The 18,997-nt window shown below is 65.8% G+C and overlaps 1 protein-coding gene across 1 annotated transcript in view; it reads left to right on the forward strand.

The window, feature by feature from the left end:
- The window catches only part of HUWE1 (HECT, UBA and WWE domain containing E3 ubiquitin protein ligase 1), a 91,422-nt gene that overhangs the window by 33,341 nt on the left and 39,084 nt on the right, over positions 1-18,997 (forward strand). The window contains exons 34-47 of the mRNA XM_082300275.1: positions 294-563; positions 2,910-3,062; positions 4,728-4,855; positions 4,959-5,040; positions 6,109-6,285; positions 7,180-7,306; positions 7,912-8,345; positions 9,885-10,080; positions 10,903-11,070; positions 13,198-13,340; positions 14,481-14,547; positions 15,724-15,932; positions 16,398-16,609; positions 17,444-17,623. Coding sequence (XP_082156401.1) covers positions 294-563; positions 2,910-3,062; positions 4,728-4,855; positions 4,959-5,040; positions 6,109-6,285; positions 7,180-7,306; positions 7,912-8,345; positions 9,885-10,080; positions 10,903-11,070; positions 13,198-13,340; positions 14,481-14,547; positions 15,724-15,932; positions 16,398-16,609; positions 17,444-17,623 — 2,546 coding nt within the window. The remainder of the gene's footprint in view (positions 1-293; positions 564-2,909; positions 3,063-4,727; positions 4,856-4,958; positions 5,041-6,108; positions 6,286-7,179; positions 7,307-7,911; positions 8,346-9,884; positions 10,081-10,902; positions 11,071-13,197; positions 13,341-14,480; positions 14,548-15,723; positions 15,933-16,397; positions 16,610-17,443; positions 17,624-18,997) is intronic.

An 18,997-nucleotide genomic window follows, 5' to 3' on the forward strand; every position in this document is an offset into this window, starting at 1 on the left:
CCCCCTTTCCCCCCCATTTCCTCCCCTCCAAACCCCATTTCTCCCCCATTCCCCCCATTTCCCCCCCTCCAAACCCCATTTCCCCCCCATTTCCCCCATTTCCCCCCCCTCCAAACCCCATTTCCCCCATTTTTCCCCCCGAACCCCCATTTCCCTCCTTTCCCCCCCATTTCCCCCCCCAAACCCCATTTCTCTCCCATTCCTCCCATTTTTTCCCCCTCAATCCCCATTTCCCACCCCCCAAACCCCATCCCCCCCATCTTTCTCCCCTCACCCCCCTCCCCCGTGCCCAGGAGGCCGCGTGCCGCAAGGAGGAGGAGGAGCGGCGGGCGCGGGAGCGCCAGGAGGAGGAGGAGGCCAAGTGCCTGGAGAAGTTCGAGGGCGCCGAGCCGCTGGAGCCGGCTGAGCTGGGCGCCTTCACGGACGCCATGCTGCCCGGCTGCTCGCAGCTGCTGGACGAGCTGCCCGACACCGTGTACCGCGTGTGCGACCTGCTCATGACGGCCGTGCGCCGCAACGGCCCGGCCTACCGCGACAGCGTGCTCAAACAGGTGGTGCAGCAGGTAGGGCTGGGCTGAGAGCCCTTAAACCCAGCCTAAATCTACCCTAAAACTGCCCTGAGATCCCCTAAACCCGCCCTAAAACTGCCCTGAGACCCCTGAACCCACCCTGACATCCCTGAGCCCTGTGAGAGCCGTGCGCCGCAACGGCCCGGCCTAGCGCGACTCAGTGTTCAAACAGGTGGTGCAGCAGGTAGGGACGGGCTGAGAGCCCTTAAACCCAGCCTAAATCTGCCCTGAGATCCCCTAAACCCACCCTAAAACTGCCCTAAAACTGCCCTGAGACCCCTGAACCCACCCTGAGATCCCTGAGCCCCCCCTGAGCCCTGTGAGAGCCGTGCGCCGCAACGGCCCGGCCTAGCGCGACAGCGTGCTCAAACAGGTGGTGCAGCAGGTAGGGATGGGCTGAGAGCCCTTAAACCCAGCCTAAATCTGCCCTAAAACTCCCCTAAACCCACCCTAAAACTGCCCTAAAACTGCCCTGAGACCCCTGAACCCACCCCGAGAGCCCTGAGCCCCCCCTGAGCCCTGTGAGAGCCGTGCGCCGCAATGGCCCGGCCTAGCGCGACTCAGTGTTCAAACAGGTGGTGCAGCAGGTAGGGACGGGCTTAGAGCCCTTAAACCCAGCCTAAATCTGCCCTAAAACTCCCCTAAAACCGCCCTGCCATCCCCTAAACCCACCCTAAAACTGCTCTGAGCCCCCTAAACCCACCTGAGACCCTCTGAGCCCCCCGACGTGCTCATGAGGGCCATGGGTACAATGGCCCCGTGTACCTGAACCCCCCGAGACCCCCTGACCCCCCAAAGCCACCCTGAACCCCCCTGACCCGCAGGTGTGAGAGGTGACCCCCTGACCCCACTGACCCCCTGAACCCCACTGACCCCCTGACCCCACTGACCCCCAGGTGTGAGAGGTGACCCCCTGACCCCACTGACCCCCTGAACCCCACTGACCCCCCCTCACCCCCCTCACCCCCCCTGACCCGCAGGTGTGAGAGGTGACCCCCTGAACCCCACTGACCCCCTGAACCCCACTGACCCCCTGACCCCACTGACCCTCCTGAACCCCACTGACCCCCAGGTGTGAGAGGTGACCCTAATGACCCCACTGACCCCAGTGACCCCACTGACCCCCATGACCCTAGTGGCCACCCTGACCCCACTGACCACCCTGACCCCACTGACCATCCTGACCCCGCTGACCCCCCTCACCCCCTCACCCCACTGACCACCCTGACCCCGCAGGTGTGGGAGGTGCCCCTCTGACCCCACTGACCCCCCTGACCCCACTGACCACCCTGAACCCCACTGACCCCCAGGTGTGGGAGGCGGCCGATGTGCTCATCAAGGCGGCCGTGCCCTACTGACCCCCCTGACCCCCCTGACCCCCTCACCCCACTGACCCCCAGGTGTGAGAGGTGACCCCCTGACCCCCACTGACCCCCTGACCCCACTGACCCCCTGACCCCACTGACCACCCTGACCCTCCTGAACCCCACTGACCCCCAGGTGTGAGAGGTGACCCCACTGACCCTCCTGAACCCCACTGACCCCCAGGTGTGAGAGGTGACCCCACTGACCCTCCTGAACCCCACTGACCCCCAGGTGTGAGAGGTGACCCTAATGACCCCACTGACCCCCATGACCCCACTGACCCCCATGACCCCAGTGGCCACCCTGACCCCACTGACCACCCTGACCCCACTGACCATCCTGACCCCGCTGACCCCCCTCGCCCCCTCACCCCACTGACCACCCTGACCCCGCAGGTGTGGGAGGTGCCCCACTGACCCCCCTGACCCCACTGACCACCCTGAACCCCACTGACCCCCAGGTGTGAGAGGTGACCCCACTGACCCTCCTGAAACCCACTGACCCCCAGGTGTGGGAGGTGCCCCTCTGACCCCCCTGACCCGCAGGTGTGGGAGGCGGCGATGTGCTCATCAAGGCGGCCGTGCCCCACTGACCCCCCTGACCCCCCTCACCCCCTCACCCCACTGACCCCCAGGTGTGAGAGGTGACCCCCTGACCCCCACTGACCCCCTGACCCCACTGACCCCCAGGTGTGAGAGGTGACCCCCTGACCCCACTGACCCCCTGACCCCACTGACCACCCTGACCCTCCTGAACCCCACTGACCCCCAGGTGTGAGAGGTGACCCCACTGACCCTCCTGAAACCCACTGACCCCCAGGTGTGAGAGGTGACCCTAATGACCCCACTGACCCCAATGACCCCAGTGGCCACCCTGACCCCACTGACCCCCATGACCCCACTGACCACCCTGACCCCCAGGTGTGGGAGGTGCCCCCCTGACCCCCATGACCCCACTGACCCCCCTGACCCGCAGGTGTGGGAGGCGGCCGATGTGCTCATCAAGGCGGCCGTGCCGCTGACCACCAGCGACACCAAGACGGTGTCGGAGTGGATCAGCCAGATGGCCACGCTGCCCCAGGCCTCCAACCTGGCCACGCGCATCCTGCTGCTCACGCTGCTCTTCGAGGTACCCGCAGCTGCAGGGGGCACCCCAAAGTCTGGGAGGGGGCACCCCAAAGCCTGGGAGGGCACCCCAAAGCCTGGGAAGGGGGACCCCAAAGCCTGGCGGGCACCCCAAAGCCTGGGAAGGGGGACCCCAAAACCTGGGAGGGGGCACCCCAAAGTCTGGGAGGGCACCCCAAAGTCTGGGAGGGCACCCCAAAGCCTGGGAAGGGGGACCCCAAAGTCTGGGAGGGCACCCCAAAGCCTGGGAAGGGGGACCCCAAAGTCTGGGAGGGCACCCCAAAGCCTGGGAAGGGGGACCCCAAAGCCTGGGAGGGCACCCCAAAGGTTGGGAGGGCACCCCAAAGCCTGGGAGGGGGGACCCCAAAGTCTGGGGGGTGCCCCTAAAGCTGGGAGGGGGGTACCCCTAAAGGTGGATATTTCGGTGGATACTTGGGTTGTTTCAGTGGATATTTGGGTTGTTTCAGTGGATATTTGGGCTGTTTTGGGCTGTTTCAGTGGCTATTTCAGGGCTGTTTCAGTTGCCATTTGGGGCTGTTTCGGTGGATATTTGGGGCTGTTTCAGTGGATGTTTGCGGCTGTTTTGGGCTGTTTTGGTGGATATTTTGAGGTGTTTCAGTGGATATTTGGGCTGGTTTGGGCTGTTTCAGTGGATATTTGGGGCTGTTTCAGTGGATATTTCAGGGCTGTTTCGGTTGCCATTTGGGGCTGTTTCGGTGGGTTTTTGGGGCTGTTTCGGTGGGTTTTTGGGGCTGTTTCGGTGGGTTTTTGGGGGTGCTGATGCTTTTGGGGTGCCCCTGCCCCCCGCCAGGAGCTGAAGCTGCCCTGTGCCCACGTGGTGGAGTCCAGCTGTGTGCTGGTTTGGGGCTGTTTTGGGCTGTTTTGGTGGATATTTGGGGCTGTTTCAGTGGATATTTTGGGGTGTTTTGGTGGATATTTGGGGCTGTTTTGGGCTGTTTCAGTTGCTATTTGGGGCTGTTTCAGTGGATATTTGGGGCTGGTTTGGGCTATTTTGGTGGATATTTTGGGGTGTGTTGGTGGATGTTTTGGGCTGTTTTGGTGGATATTTTGAGGTGTTTCAGTGGATATTTGGGCTGTTTTGGGCTGTTTCAGTTGCTATTTGGGGCTGTTTCAGTTGCTATTTGGGGCTGTTTCGGTTGCCATTTGGGGCTGTTTCGGTGGGTTTTTGGGGCTGTTTCGGTGGGTTTTTGGGGCTGTTTCGGTGGGTTTTTGGGGGTGCTGATGCTTTTGGGGTGCCCCTGCCCCCCGCCAGGAGCTGAAGCTGCCCTGTGCCCGCGTGGTGGAGTCCAGCTGCGTGCTGGTTTGGGGCTGTTTTGGGCTGTTTTGGTGGATATTTGGGGCTGTTTCAGTGGATATTTTGGGGTGTTTTGGTGGATATTTGGGGCTGTTTTGGGCTGTTTCAGTTGCTCTTTGGGGCTGTTTCAGTGGATATTTGGGGCTGGTTTGGGCTATTTTGGTGGATATTTTGGGGTGTGTTGGTGGATGTTTTGGGCTGTTTTGGTGGATATTTTGAGGTGTTTCGGTGGATATTTGGGCTGTTTTGGGCTGTTTCGGTGGGTTTTTGGGGCTGTTTCGGTGGGTTTTTGGGGCTGTTTCGGTGGGTTTTTGGGGGTGCTGATGCTTTTGGGGTGCCCCTGCCCCCCGCCAGGAGCTGAAGCTGCCCTGTGCCCGCGTGGTGGAGTCCAGCTGCGTGCTGGACGTGCTGATCAAGCTGCTGGAGGTGGTGCAGCCGTGCCTGCAGGCGGCCAAGGAGCACAAGGAGGTGCAGACCCCCAAGTAAGGAGATCGGGGTGACCCCACCTCCTCCCGGACCCCCCCCCAAACACCCCAAAACCCCTTCCCAGATGCTCTCACAGCCCTTTTCCCCCCCCAACACCAGGTGGATCACCCCCGTGCTGCTGCTGATCGATTTCTACGAGAAGACGGCCGTGTCCTCCAAGCGCCGCGCGCAGATGAACAAGGTGCGGGAGTTTTGGGGGGTCCTGGGGGGGTTTTGGGGGGTCCTGGGGGAGTTTGGGGGGCCTGGGAGGGGACACAGGGGGCTCCTGGGGACTCACGGTGAGTCTGGGATGGGGGGGGAGCAGCCACGAGGAGTTTGGGATTTGTGGAGGGGAGATTTGGGATTAGGGGGAAGGGTCCTGAGGGGGGCTGGGGTGGGGGGGACTTGGGGTCCGGGGGGGGACACGGTGTTGTGGGGGGGTCCCGGGGGGACGTTTCTGGGAGATGCAGGGTCCTGGGGTGGGGACGTGCGAGGGACACGGGGTCCTTGGGGTGAGGGGTCACAGCAGGTCCTGGGGGGACACAGGGGGTCTGAGGGGACACAGGGGGGACACACGGGGTGCTGGGGGACGCAGGGGGGACACAGGGGTCTGAGGGGACACAGGGGGTTCTGGGGACACTGGGGTGATACAGGGGGGTGCTGGGGGACACAGGGTGACACAGGGGGTGCTGGGGAACACAGGGGGGTCTGAGGGGACATGGGGTGACAGAGCCTTGGGGACATAGAGGTGACACAGGGTGCTGGGGACACAGGGGTGACACGGGGTGCTGGGTGACACTGGGGTGACACATGGGGTGACACACGGGGTGCTGGGGTGGCACAGGGGTGACACAGGGGTGACACAGGGGTGACACAGGGGGTGCTGGGGTGACACGGGTGACACAGGGGTGACACACGGGGTGCTGGGGTGGCACAGGGGTGACACAGGGTGCTGGGGTGACATACGGGGTGACGCGGGGTGCTGGGGTGACGCGGGGTGCTGGGGTGACACGGGGTGCTGGGGTGGCACAGGGGTGACACACGGGGTGCTGGGGTGGCACAGGGTGCTGGGGTGACACAGGGTGCTGGGGTGACGCAGGGTGCTGGGGTGACACGGGGTCCTGGGGAGGGGCTTTGGGGTGCTGAGGACAGTCCGACCGTGCCCACCCCGCCACGACCGAGCGCCGCTCTCAGCGATGCTCCGAGCGGGCTCGGGGGGCACAGGGGGGGCTCCAGGCCACTGACCCCCCCTCCCCACGTGCCCCCCCAGTACCTGCAGGCGAGTGGCAACAACTGGCGCTGGTTCGACGACCGCTCGGGCCGCTGGTGCAGCTACAGCGCCAGCAACAACAGCACCATCGACGCGGCCTGGAGGGCCGGAGAGCCCAGCGTGCGCTTCACGGCCGGCCGGCGCCGCTACACCGTGCAGTTCACCACCATGGTGCAGGTACCGCGCTGGGCACGGCACGGGGCACGGGGACACGGCCTGCGGGCAGCTGGGGCACGGGGACACGGCCTGGGGGCAGCTGGGGCATGGGGACACAGCCCCGGGGCACAGGGACACGGCCTGGGGTCAGCTGGGGCATGGGGACACAGCCCCGGGGCACAGGGACACGGCCTGGGGGCAGCTGGGGCATGGGGGCATGGCCCCGGGGCACAGGGACACAGCCCTGGGGCACAGGGACATGGCCTGGGGTCAGCCAGGGGACGGGGACATGGCCTGGGGGCACAGGGACACAGCCCCAGGGCACAGGGACACAGCCCTGGGGCACAGGGACACAGCCCTGGGGCACAGGGACATGGCCTGGGGTCAGCCAGGGGACGGGGACACGACCTGGGGGCAGAGGGACACAGCCCTAGAGCACAGGGACGTGGTGCCAGGGCACAGGGACACAGCCCTGGGGGGCACAGGGACACAGCCCCGGGGGCACAGGGACACAGCCCTGGGGCACAGGGACACAGCCCCAGGGCACAGGGACGTGGTGCCAGGGCACAGGGACACAGCTGTGGGGGCACAGGGACACAGCCTGGGGTCAGCCAGGGCACGGGGACACGACCTGGGGGCACAGGGACACAGCCCCGGGGGCACAGGGACACAGCCCTGGGGGCACAGGGACACGGTGCCAGTGAAGGGGGACACGACCCTAAGGGTGGGGGACACAGCCCTGGGGGTCACCCATGGCCCCCCAGTGTCACCCCTGGCCCTCCTGTGTTACCCATAGGGAGGGTCCCCAGTGCCAGCCCTGCCCCCCATGTGCCCCGTGTGACCTGTGGGGGTTCCCCGGTGCCAGCCCTGCCCCCCGTGTGACCCCCCCCCCCCGCGTGCCCCCGCTGTGCCCAGGTGAACGAGGAGACCGGGAACCGGCGCCCGGTGATGCTGACCCTGCTGAGACCCCCCCGCGCCGGGAAGGGCCGGGACGAGGGGGGGGCCGAGGACCCCGAGGGGAAGGGCAAGGACGAGACCCCCGGTATGTGGGGGGGGCTGGGGGGTTTGGGGGGGTCTGAGGGGTTTTTGGGGGGGTCTGAGGGGTTTTGGGGAGGTCTGAGGGGTCATGGGGGGGGACTGAGAGGTTTTGGGGGGGTCTGAGGGGTTTTGGGGGGTCTGAGAGGCCACTGGGGAGGTCAGAATGGTCACAGAGGATCAGAGCGGTCACTTGGAGGGGGTCACAGTGGCCGTGGGGGTGGTCAAAGGGGCCACGGGGTGGGGGTCATAGTGGCCATGGGGGGGTCAAAGGGGCCATGGGAGGGGGTCAGAGAGCCCACGGGGAGGGGGGGGTCACAGAGGTCACGGGGGGGGGGTCAAAGGGGCCATGGGGGGGGGTCAAAGGGGCCACGTGGGGGGGTCATAGTGGCCATGGGGGGGGTCACAGTGGTCATGGGGGGGGTCACAGTGGCCATGGGGGGGGTCACAGTGGTCATGGGGGGGGGTGTGTCACAAAAAGCTATGGGGGGGGGGGGTCATGGAGATCACAGTGGCCACGGTGGGGGGGGACAGGGGTCACAGCAGCCACCGGACTGCTCAACCCCTCCCCCCCCAACCTCGCCTTCTCACCCCTCCCCCCTCTCCTCACAGCCTCAGACCCCCCCTGTACAGACGAAGACCCCCCCCCATCCACCACCACCCCCAGCAGCGCTCCCAGCACCGCTCCCAGCACCGCCGCGCCGTGCCCGTCCCCGCCGGCCGCGGGCACCGAGGAGCCCGGCGCTGCGGACGGCGAGGCGCCGGTGCGGGGCCTGGCGGAGGAGGCGGTGCCGGCCGTGCTGCGGGCGTGCGTCAGCATGCTGGGGGTGCCCGTGGACCCCGACACGCTGCACGCCACGCTGCGCCTCTGCCTGCGCCTGACGCGGCAGCACAAGCACGCGCTGCTGTTCGCCGAGCTGCGCTCCACGCGCACCATCCTGGCGCTCACGCAGAGCTCCGGCTTCACCGGCTTCACGCCGCTCGTCACCCTGCTCTTCCGGCACATCATCGAGGATCCCTGCACGCTGCGGCACACCATGGAGAAGGTGAGCGGCGTGGGGTGGGGTTGGGAGAGAGGGGAGTGAGGGGAGAGGGGAGCAAAGGGAGAGGGGAGAGGGGAGCAAAGGGAGAGAGGAGTTGGGGGGCTGTGGGTAAAGGGACAGGGGGCTGGGGGTGATGGGAGAGGGGAGTGAGGGGAGAGGGGAGCAAAGGGAGAGGGGAGCAAAGGGAGAGGGGAGTTGGGGGGCTGCGGGTAAAGGGATAGGGGGCTGGGGGTGATGGGAGAGGGGAGCAAAGGGAGAGGGGAGAGGGGGTTGGGGAGCAAAGGGAGAGGGGGCTGGGGGTGACGGGAGTTGGGGGTGAGGGGAGAGGGGAGAAAAAGGAGAGGGGAGTTGGGGTCTGGAGGTAAAGGGATGGGGCTGAGGGTGATGGGAGAGGGGAGCAAAGGGAGAGGGGAGCAAAATGAGAGGGGAGAGGGGAGCAAAGGGAGAGGGGAGCAAAGGGAGAGGGGAGTTGGGGAGCTGTGGGTAAAGGGACAGGGGGCTGGGGATGATGGGAGAGAGGAGCAAAATGAGAGGGGAGAGGGGGTTGGGGAGCAAAGGGAGAGGGGAGTTGGGGAGCTGCGGGTAAAGGGACGGGGCTGGTGGTGACGGGAGAGGGGAGCAAAGGGAGAGGGGAGTTGGGGGACTGGGGGTGAGGAGAGAGGGGGCTGAAGGTGAGGGGAAAGGGGAGCTGGGGGTGAGGGGAATTGGGGGTGAGTGAAGAGGGGAGTTGGGGGGCTGGGGGTAAAGGGACAGGGGGCTGGGGGTGAGTGGAGAGGGGATGGGGGGCTGGGGGTGAGGGGAGTTGGGGGACTGGGGGTGACAGAAGAGGGGATGGGGGCCTGGGAGTGAAGGGGTGAGGGGAGCAAGGGGAGAAGGGAGTTGGGGGGCTGGGGGAGGGCAGAGTTGGAGGGCTCAGGGCAAGGGGAGAGGGGGCTGGGGGTGGAGGGAGAGAGGAATTGAGGGGCTGAGAACACTGGGGCCAAAGAGATCAGAGAATGAAAGGTCACGGGAACAGCTGGGAACAACGGGATGAAGGGATTGAGGGGTGCAGGGGTCACTTGGGGTCAAGGGGATCGGGGAATTGGGGGTGCAGGGGTCACAGGATGAGAGGATCAGGGAGTTGGGGGTGCAGGGGACACTTGGGGTCAAGGGGATCAGGGAATTGGGGGTGCAGGGGACACAGGATGAGAGGATCGGGGAGTTGAGGGTGCAGGGGACACGGGTTGAGGGGATCGGGGAATTGGGGGTGCAGGGGTCACTTGGGGTCAAGGGGATCGGGGATTTGGGGGTGCAGGGGTCACTTGGGGTCAAGGGGATCGGGGAATTGGGGGTGCAGGGGACACAGGGACTCAGGGGACGAGGGGATCGGGGATTTGAGGGGACACGAGGGCTCCGTGCCTCCGGGGGCTCCGTGCTGCTACGGGGAGGTTCCCGCGGGCAGCGCTGGCCCGGGCTCGCCCCGCCGGGCCCACAGCGTGCCCACAGCGTGCCCGCAGCGTGCCCGCAGCGTGCCCACGCTGTCCCCGCGCTGTCCCCGCGCAGGTGGTGCGCTCGGCGGCCACGAGCGGCGCGGGCAGCACCACGTCCGGGGTGGTGTCGGGCAGCCTGGGCTCCCGCGAGGTGAATTACATCCTGCGGGTGCTGGGCCCCGCCGCCTGCCGCAGCCCCCACGTCTTCACCGAGGTGGCCACCGGCTGCATCCGCATCGCCCTGCCCGCGCCGCGCGGCTCCGGCACCGGTGAGGGGGCACGGGGAGGGGTCTGGAGGGGGCACGGGGGCACGGGGAGGGGCACAGGGGGGACCTGGAGGGGGCACAGGGGCATGGGGAGGGTCCTGGAGGGGAGAAAGGGACACGGGGAGGGTCCTGGAGGGGGCACGGGGGGGGCCTGGAGGGGGCACGGGGGCACAGGGGAGGCCTGGAGGGGCCATGGGGACACGGGGGGTCCTGGACAGGGCACAGGGAGAGTCTTGGAGGGGAGAAGGGGGCACAGGGAGGGTCCTGGAGGGGGTACAGGGACACGGGGAGGGTCCTGGAGGGGGCATGGGGAAGGGGGCATGGGGACATGGGGAGGGTCCTGGAGGGGGCATGGGGAGGGGGCCCAGGGGGGTCCTGGAGGGGGTATGGAGGCACAGGGGGGGCCTGGAGGGGGGACGGGGACGGGGCAGGGTCCTGGGGGGTCCCTGGCATCCGTAATGGGGTCCTGGGAGAGCTCCTGGAGGGGATCCCGGAGGTGCCTCTACCCCCAGAAAAGGGGTCCCAGCATCCCTTCACCCTCAGAACGGGGGTCCCAGGGCTGCCTCTGCCCCCCAAAAGTGGGGTCCCACAGGTCCCTTTACCCTTGGGGGTCTCAGGGGTGCCTCTGTCCCCAAAAGAGGGATCTGTGGGGTCCCTCTGCCCTCAGAACGGGGGTCCCCTGCAACCCCCCCAAAACCGGGCTCCCATCTCATCCTCGCCGCCGCCGCGTGGGTCCCACACCCCATCCCCAGCCGGACACCCCCGGGGAGCCCCCCAAAGCCCTGACCCCCATCTTTTCCCTCCTCCCCGCCCCTTTTTTGGCAGCCTCGGACGATGAGTTCGAGAACCTGCGCATCAAGGGCCCCAACGCGGTGCAGCTGGTGAAGACCACGCCGGCCAAGGCGGCCGCGCTGCCGCCCATCCCCGAGCCCATCCGCGACGTCATCTACGACATGCTCAACGCCCTGGCAGCCTACCATGCCCCCGACGAGGGTACGGGGGGCTGGGGGCTCTCAGGGGACCCCCACCGTGGGGGGCATGGGGGGCAGACACCCCCAGGGAGGTTTGGGGGGCACAGGGAGGAATGGGGTGTAGGTGGAGCTGGAGTTGGGGTGTCCTGTGCCATGCTCTGGGTGCCCACCACACCTCTGAGAAGGGCTTGGGGGTCTTGGGGGACCCCTACATTGTGGTGCAGACACCCCCAGGGAGGTTTGGGGGGCACTGAGGAGGAGGAGGATGCAGGGCCAGGAGCGGGGTGCAGGTGGAACTGGAGTTGGGGTGTCCTGTGCCATGCCCTGGGTGCTCACCGTGCCCCCAACGAGGGTTTGGAGGTCTTGGGGGACCCTCATGATGTGGGGCAGACACCCCCAGGGAGGTTTGGGGGGCACAGGGAGGAGTGGGGTGCAGGTGGAGCTGGAGTTGGGGTGACCTGTGCCATACCCTGGGTGCTCACCATGCCCCCAACGGGGGCTTGGAGGGCTTAGGGGACCCCTACATTGGGGGGCAGACACCCCCAGGGAGGTTTGGGGGGCACAAGGAGGAGTGGGGTGCAGGTGGAGCTGGAGTTGGGGTGTCCTGTGCCATACCCTGGGTGCTCACCATGCCCCCAACGAGGGTTTGGGGGGGCTGGGGCCTCTCAGGGACCCCCACCATGGGGGGCAGACACCCCCAGGGAGGTTTGGGGGGCACTGAGGAGGAGGAGGAGGATGCAGGGCCAGGAGCGGGGTGCAGGTGGAGCTGGAGTTGGGGTGTCCTGTGCCGTGTCTGATAGTGAGCGTCCATATAGGGGAAAACCGGGGTGCTCCTCTAGGGGGAATCGGGGTGTCCCTATAGGGCTGAACGAGGATGTTTATATAGGGTGGAATCGGGGTGTTTGCCCCTTCAGGGGACAGTCGGGGTGCCCCTATAGGGCCGAACAGGGACATTTATTTAGGCTGGAATCGGGGTGTTTGTACCTTCAGGGGACAATCGGGGTGCCTCTCTAGGGCTGAACGGGGATGTTTATATAGGGTGGAATTGGGGTGTCCATATAGGGAAGGAGCTGGGGTGCCCCCATAGGGGAAGTTGGGGTGCTCCTATAGAGTGGAATCGGGGTGCCCCTATAGGGCTGAACAGGGACGTTTATTAAGGCTGGAATTGGGGTGTTTGCCCCTTCAGGGGACAGTCGGGGTGTCCCTATAGGGTGGAATCAGGGTGCCCCTATAGGGTGGAATTGGGGCGCCCCTATAGGGCTGAACAGGAACGTTTATTTAGGCTGGAATCGGGGTGTTTGCCCCTTCAGGGGACAATTGGGTTGCCCCTATAGGCTGGAATTGGGGTGTCCCTATAGGGCCAAACAGGGACGTTTATTTAGGCTGGAATTGGGGTGCCCCTATAGGGTGGAATCGGGGTGCCCCTGTAGGGCCGAACAGAGACATTTATTTAGGCTGGAATCAGGGTGTTTGCACCTTCAGGGGACAATCAGGGTGCCCCTATAGGGTGGAATTGGGGTGCCCCTATGGGGCCAAACAGGGACGTTTATTTAGGCTGGAATTGGGGTGTCCCTATAGGGTGGAATCAGGGTGTCCCTATAGGGTGGAATCAGGGTGCCCCTATAGGGGGAATCAGGGTGCCCCTATAGGGTGGAGTTGGGGTGCCCCTATAGGGCTGAACAGGGACGTTTATTTAGCCTGGAATCGGGCTGTCCCTATAGGCTGGAATTGGGGTGCCCCTATAGGGTGGAACAGGGACGTTTATTTAGGCTGGAATTGGGGTGTCCCTATAGGGTGGAATCAGGGTGCCCCTATAGGCTGGAATCGGGGTGCCCCTATGGGGCCAAACAGGGACGTTTATTTAGGCTGGAATTGGGGTGCCTCTATAGGGTGGAATCAGGGTGCCCCTATCGGCTGGAATCGGGCTGTCCCTATGGGGTGGAATCAGGGTGCCCCTATCGGCTGGAATCGGGGTGTCCCTATGGGGTGGAATCAGGGTGCCCCTATAGGGCCAAACAGGGACGTTTATTTAGCCTGGAATCGGGCTCTTTGCCCCTTCAGGGCACAGTCGGGGCTCCCCTGTCCCCCGGGTGCTCCCGGCCCCTTCGGGGGGGCGCGGGGGTCCCCTCACAGCCGTGTGCCCCCCCAGGTGACAAGGGGGACCCCAAGAGCGCGGCGCCCAGCGAGGTGAGCCAGCTGCTGTCGGACATCGGCGATGACATGTACCAGCAGTACCGCAGCCTGACGCGCCCGCCCGGCGACTTCGACCCCCCCGCCGGCTTCGCCATCAACGTACGGGGCTGGGGGGGGCTCTGGGGGGGCTCAGATTGGTTTGGGGGGGCTGAGATTGGTTTGGAGGGGCTCAGATTGGTTTGGGGGGGCTGCTGGGGGGCCCAGGGGTGCTCTGGGGGGGCTGGGGGGTGGTTTGCAGGGGCTGCCAGGGGGGCTCTGGGGGGGCTGGGGGCCTGCTGGGGGAGCCAGGGGCACTCTGGGGGGGCTGGGTGGGAATTGGAGGGGCTGAGGGGCAGTTTGGGGGGACTGAGGGGTGGTTTGGGGGGGCTAGGAGGGAATTGGGGGGGCTGGGATTGGTTTGGGGGGCTGCTGGGGGGCCCAGGGGGGCTCTGGGGGGGAATTGAGGGGGCTGAGATTGGTTTGGGGGGGCTGGGATTGGTTTGGGGGGGCTGCTGGGGGGCCCAGGGGCGCTCTGGGGGGGAATTGGGGGGGCTGAGATTGGTTTGGGGGGGCTGGGATTGGTTTGGGGGGCTGCTGGGGGGCCCAGGGGTGCTCTGGGGGGGAATTGGGGGGCTGAGGGGTGGTTTGGGGGGCCTGAGAGGGGTTTGGGGGGGCTGAGGGGTGGTTGGGGGGGGCTGGAAGGGAACTGGGGGGGCTGAGATTGGTTCGGGGCGGCTGGGAGGGAATTGAGGGTGCTGAGGGGCGGTTTGGGGGGGCTGGGAAGGAATTGGGGTGCTGAGGGGTGGTTTGGGGGGGCTGGGAGGGAATTGAGGGTGCTGAGGGGTGGTTTGGGGGGGCTGGGAGGGAATTGGGGTGCTGAGGGGTGGTTTGGGGGGGCTCAGCGCTCCCAGGGTCACTGAGGTGCGAGGGTGGGCGGGGGGAAGGAGGAGCTCTGGGGTTTTGGGGAGCTCTGGGGTTTGGGGTGGCTCTGGGGGTTTCACTGGGGGCTCTGCGGTTTGGGGGGGCTCTGGGGTTTTGGGGAGCTCTGGGGTTTTGGGGAGCTCTGGGGTTTGGGGGGGCTCTGGGGGTTTCACTGGGGGCTCTGGGGTTTCGGGGGGCTCTGGGGATTTCAGGGGGCTCTGGGGTTTTGGGGAGCTCTGGGGTTTCGGGGGGCTCTGGGGATTTCAGGGGGCTCTGCGGTTTGGGGGGCTCTGGGGTTTTGGGGGCCCCCCCAGGCTCTGATTCCCCCCTCCCCCCCAGGCCCAGGTTTTCGGGGCTGACGGAGCCGCTGCCGAGACGCCGCCCTCGGGAACCCCCCAGGGAGAAGGTGCCCCCAGCCCCCCGTGTCCCTGTGCCCCCCAATGCCCCCCCCGTGTCCCTGTGCCCCCCAACATCCTCTCTGTATCCCCACACATCGATGTCCCCTCCATGTCCCCAAGCCCCTTCCTGGCTCTGAGCCACCTCTCGACCCCTCCCTGTCCCCCCCCTCCCCGTCCCCTCCCTGTCCCCTCCCTGTCCCCTCCCCTGTCCCCTCCCCTGTCCCCTCCCTGTCCCCTCCCTGTCCCCTCCCTGTCCCCTCCCTGTCCCCAAGCCTCCCAGTATCCCCTTTGCATCTCTAAACCCCAAATATCCCCACAGGGTCCCCAAACCCCTCCTGTCCCCGTCCCCCTCAGTGTCCCCTCCCTGTCCCCAAGGTCCCTGAGCTCCCCTCCGTGTCCTTGAGGCTTTCCCCACCCCCTGACGATGCCACCCTGTGTCCCCTTGTGTCCTCTCACGGTGCCACCCTGTGCCCCCTGATTCCCCTGTGTCCCCTGAGGGTGCCACCCGTGTCCCCCTGCACCCACCATGTCCCCTGATGGTGCCACTCGTGTCCCCCAACGCCATCCCCATGTCCCCTAATAATGCCACCCAACGATGCCACCCTGCACCCACCATGTCCCCTAATGATGCCACCCATGTCACCTGAGGCCATCCCCATATTCCCTGACAGTGCCACCCATGTCCCACGATGCCATCCCCGTGTCCCCTGAGGGTGCCACCCGTGTCCCCCTGCACCCACCATGTCCCCTAATGGTGCCACCCGTGTCCCCCGACGCCATCCCCATATTCCCTGACGGTGCCACCCATGTCCCCTGATGATGTCCCGTGTCCCCTAATGGTGCCATCCGTGTCCCCCGACACCATCCCCATGTCCCCTAACAATGCCACCCAACGATGCCACCCTGCACCCACCCATGTCCCCTAATGATGCCACCCGTGTCCCCTGATGCCGTCCCCATATTCCCTAACCGTGCCACCTGTGTCCCCTGACGATGTCCTGTGTCCCCTAACCGTGCCACCCGTGTCCCCTGATGCCATCCCCATGTCCCCCACCGGTGCCACCCGTGTCCCCTGACGCCATCCCCATATTCCCTGACGGTGCCACCCGTGTCCCCTGACGCCATCCCCATGTCCCCTACTGGTGCCACCCGTGTCCCCTGACGCCGTCGCCGTGTCCCCGCAGCGTCCAGCCCCGAGGAGGGCCGCGAGGGGCGCAAGGAGAAGGAGGGCGAGCGGGGCGAGGAGCGGGGCCGGGCACGGGGCTCCAAGCCGCTGATGCCCACCTCGACCATCCTGCGGCTGCTGGCCGAGCTGGTGCGCTCCTACGTGGGCATCGCCGCGCTCATCGCCAACTACAGCTACAGCGTGGGCCAGTCCGAGCTCATCAAGGAGGTGACGCGGGGACAGGGCCACCCCCGGGGTTGCCACCGGGGTTGCCACCAGGGCAGCCACGTCCCTGCCAGGGTGCGCGGGGAGGGCTTCGGTCACCCGGCCGTGCTTTGGGGTCTGCTGGCACCTCGTGCAGGGGAGTCACTTGTCACCTTGCTTCTTGGGGTCCCCTGTTCCCCTTGTACCCCCGGGACACCTCACTGCCCCCCCCCCCGTGCTCGGGGTCCCCTGTCACCCCTCTGATCGGGGTCCCCTATCACCCCGCTGATGGGGGTCCCCTGTCACCCCTCTGATCGGGGTCCCCTGTCACCCCTCTGATGGGGGTCCCGTGTCACCCCGCTGACGGGGGTCCCCTGTCCCCCCAGAGACACCTCTGTCCCCTGTGCCCGGGTTCCCCATCCCCCTCCCCTGGCGGTGCCCCCAGGTGCCCTCTGTGCCCGGCTGGCTGTGACCCCCGTGTCCCCCCAGGACTGCAGCGTGCTGGCCTTTGTCCTGGACCACCTGCTGCCGCACCAGCAGAACGCCGAGGACAAGGACACGCCGGCGCTGGCGAGGCTCTTCCTGGCCAGCCTGGCCGCGGCCGGCAGCGGCACCGACGCCCAGGTGGCCCTGGTCAACGAGGTCAAGGCCGCGCTCGGCCGCGCCCTGGCCATGGCCGAGAGCACCGAGAAACACGCCAGGTGTGGGGACGGGGGGGGATGGTGTGGGGGTGGTGTGGGGACAGCTGGGGACAGCACAGGGACAGCACTGGGGACAGCACAGGGACAGCACTGGGACACCCCAGGGACAGCACTGGGGACAGCACAGGGACGCCCCAGGGACAGCACAGGGACAGCACAGGGACAGCACAGGGACACCCCAGGGGACACCCCAGGGGACAGCACAGGGACAGCACAGGGACAGCACTGGGGATACTCTGGAACGATGTAAGTGCTGTCCCCCTGGAGTCACCGGTGTCCTCCCCAGAGTGACCGGTGTCCGCTGTCCTCTCGGGATGACCGGTGTCCCTTGTCCCGTGTCCCCCTGGAGTGACCACTGTCCCCCCTAGAGTGTCCCCTGTCCCTGGAGTGACCGCTGTCCCCAGAGTGACCAGTGTCCCCAGAGTGACCAGCGTCCCTTGTCCCCTATCCCCCACAATGTGACCTCTGTCCCTGGGGAGTGACCACTGTCCCCAGCGTGCCCGCTGTCCCCAGAGTGCCCGCTGTCCCCAGAGTGCCCGCTGCCCCCAGAGTGCCCACTGCCCCCATGGAGTGCCCGCTGCCCCCATGGAGTGCCCGCTGCCCCCGGAGTGCCCTCTGTCCCCGGAGTGCCCTCTGTCCCCAGAGTGCCCGCTGTCCCTGGAGTGCCCGCTGTCCCCGGAGTGCCCGCTGTCCCCAGAGTGCCCACTGTCCCCAGAGTGCCCTCTGTCCCCAGAGTGCCCACTGCCCCCAGAGTGCCCACTGCCCCCAGAGTACCCACTGCCCCCAGCGTGCCCGCTGTGCCCGGAGTGACCGCTCGCTGCCGTGCCCCCGCAGGCTGCAGGCCGTCATGTGCATCATCAGCACCATCATGGAGTCGTGCCCGTCCACCTCGAGCTTCTACAGCAGCGCGGCCAAGCCGCCGCACAACGGCATGAACAACATCATCCGCCTGTTCCTCAAGAAGGGGCTGGTCAACGACCTGGCACGCGTGCCCCACAGCCTCGACCTGTCCAGGTGGGGCCCCGGGGGGCTTCCAGGGCTCTTTGGGGGGGCTTTGTTGGGGTCTTGAGAGGGTTTGGGGGGGTCTTGAGGGGCTTTGTTGGGGGTTTGGGGGGTCTTTGGGGGGCCTCATTAGGGTCTTGAGGAGTTTTGGGGGGTCTTGAGGGGCTTTGTTGGGGTCTTGAGGGGTTTTCTGGGGTCTTGAGGGGCTTCGTTGGGGTCTTGAGGGGCTTCATTGGGGTCTTGAGGGGCTTTGTTGGGGTCTTGAGGGGCTTCGTTGGGGTCTTGAGGGGCTTTGTTGGAGTCTTGAGGGGTTTTCTGGGGTCTTTAGGGGAGCTTCATTGGGGTCCTGAGGGGTTTTCTGGGGTCTTGAGGGGCTTCGTTGGGGTCTTGAGGGGGTTTGGGGGGTTTTGAGTGGCTTTATTGGGGTCTTGAGGGGTTTTCTGGGGTCTTGAGGGGCTTTATTGGGGTCTTGAGGGGCTTCGTTGGGGTCTTGAGGGGTTTTGTTGGAGTCTTGAGGGGTTTTCTGGGGTCTTTGGGGGAGCTCCATTGGGGCCCTGAGGGGTTTTCTGGGGTCTTGAGGAGCTTCATTGGAGTCTTGAGAGGGTTTGGGGGGTCTTTGGGGGAGCTTCATTGGGGTCTCGAGGAGGTTTGGGGGGTCTTGAGGGGCTTCATTGGTGTCTTGAGGGGGTTTGGGGGGTCTTTGGGGGGCTTTGTTGGAGTCTTGAGGAGTTTCCTGGGGTCTTTGGGGGATCTTCATTGGGGTCTTGAGGAGTTTTGGGGGGTCTTGAGGAGTTTTGGGGGGTCTTGAGGGGCTTCGTTGGAGTCTTGAGGGGTTTTCTGGGGTCTTTGGGGGAGCTTCGTTGGGGTCTCGAGGGGTTTTTGGGGATTTTGAAGGGTCGCGTGTTGTGTAGGGAGGCACTTGAGAGGTCGTGGTGGGTCTTGAGGGGTCGTGAAGGGTCTTGGTGGGGTCATGGTTGGTCTTGAGGGGGTTTGGGGGAGCTTTGTTGGGGTCTTGAGGGGTTTTTGGGGATCTTGGAGGGGTCTTGAGGAGTTTTCAGGGATCTTGAGAGGTTTTTGGGGAGCTTGGGGGGTTTTGGGGGAGCTTCCTTGGGACCTTGAGGGGCTTTTGGGGGGAGGTCTTGAGGGGGTTTGGGGGAGCTTTGTTGGGGTCTTGAGGGGTTTTTGGGGATCTTGAGGGGGTCTGGGGCGAGTCTTGAGGGGTTTTCAGGGGTCTTGAGGGGGTTTGGGAGAGCTTCCTTGGGGTCTTGGAGAGCACTTGTGAGGCTGTGGTGAGTCTTGAGGGGTCTTGGTGGGCTTGTGGTGGGGGATCTTAAGGGGTCATGGGGGGGTTTCAAGTCTCGGGGGGTCGTGAGGGAGTTTGGGGGG

Source organism: Coloeus monedula (genome assembly GCF_965178545.1).
Source record: "Coloeus monedula genome assembly, chromosome: 39".
NCBI classification, from domain to species: Eukaryota; Metazoa; Chordata; class Aves; order Passeriformes; family Corvidae; genus Coloeus; species Coloeus monedula.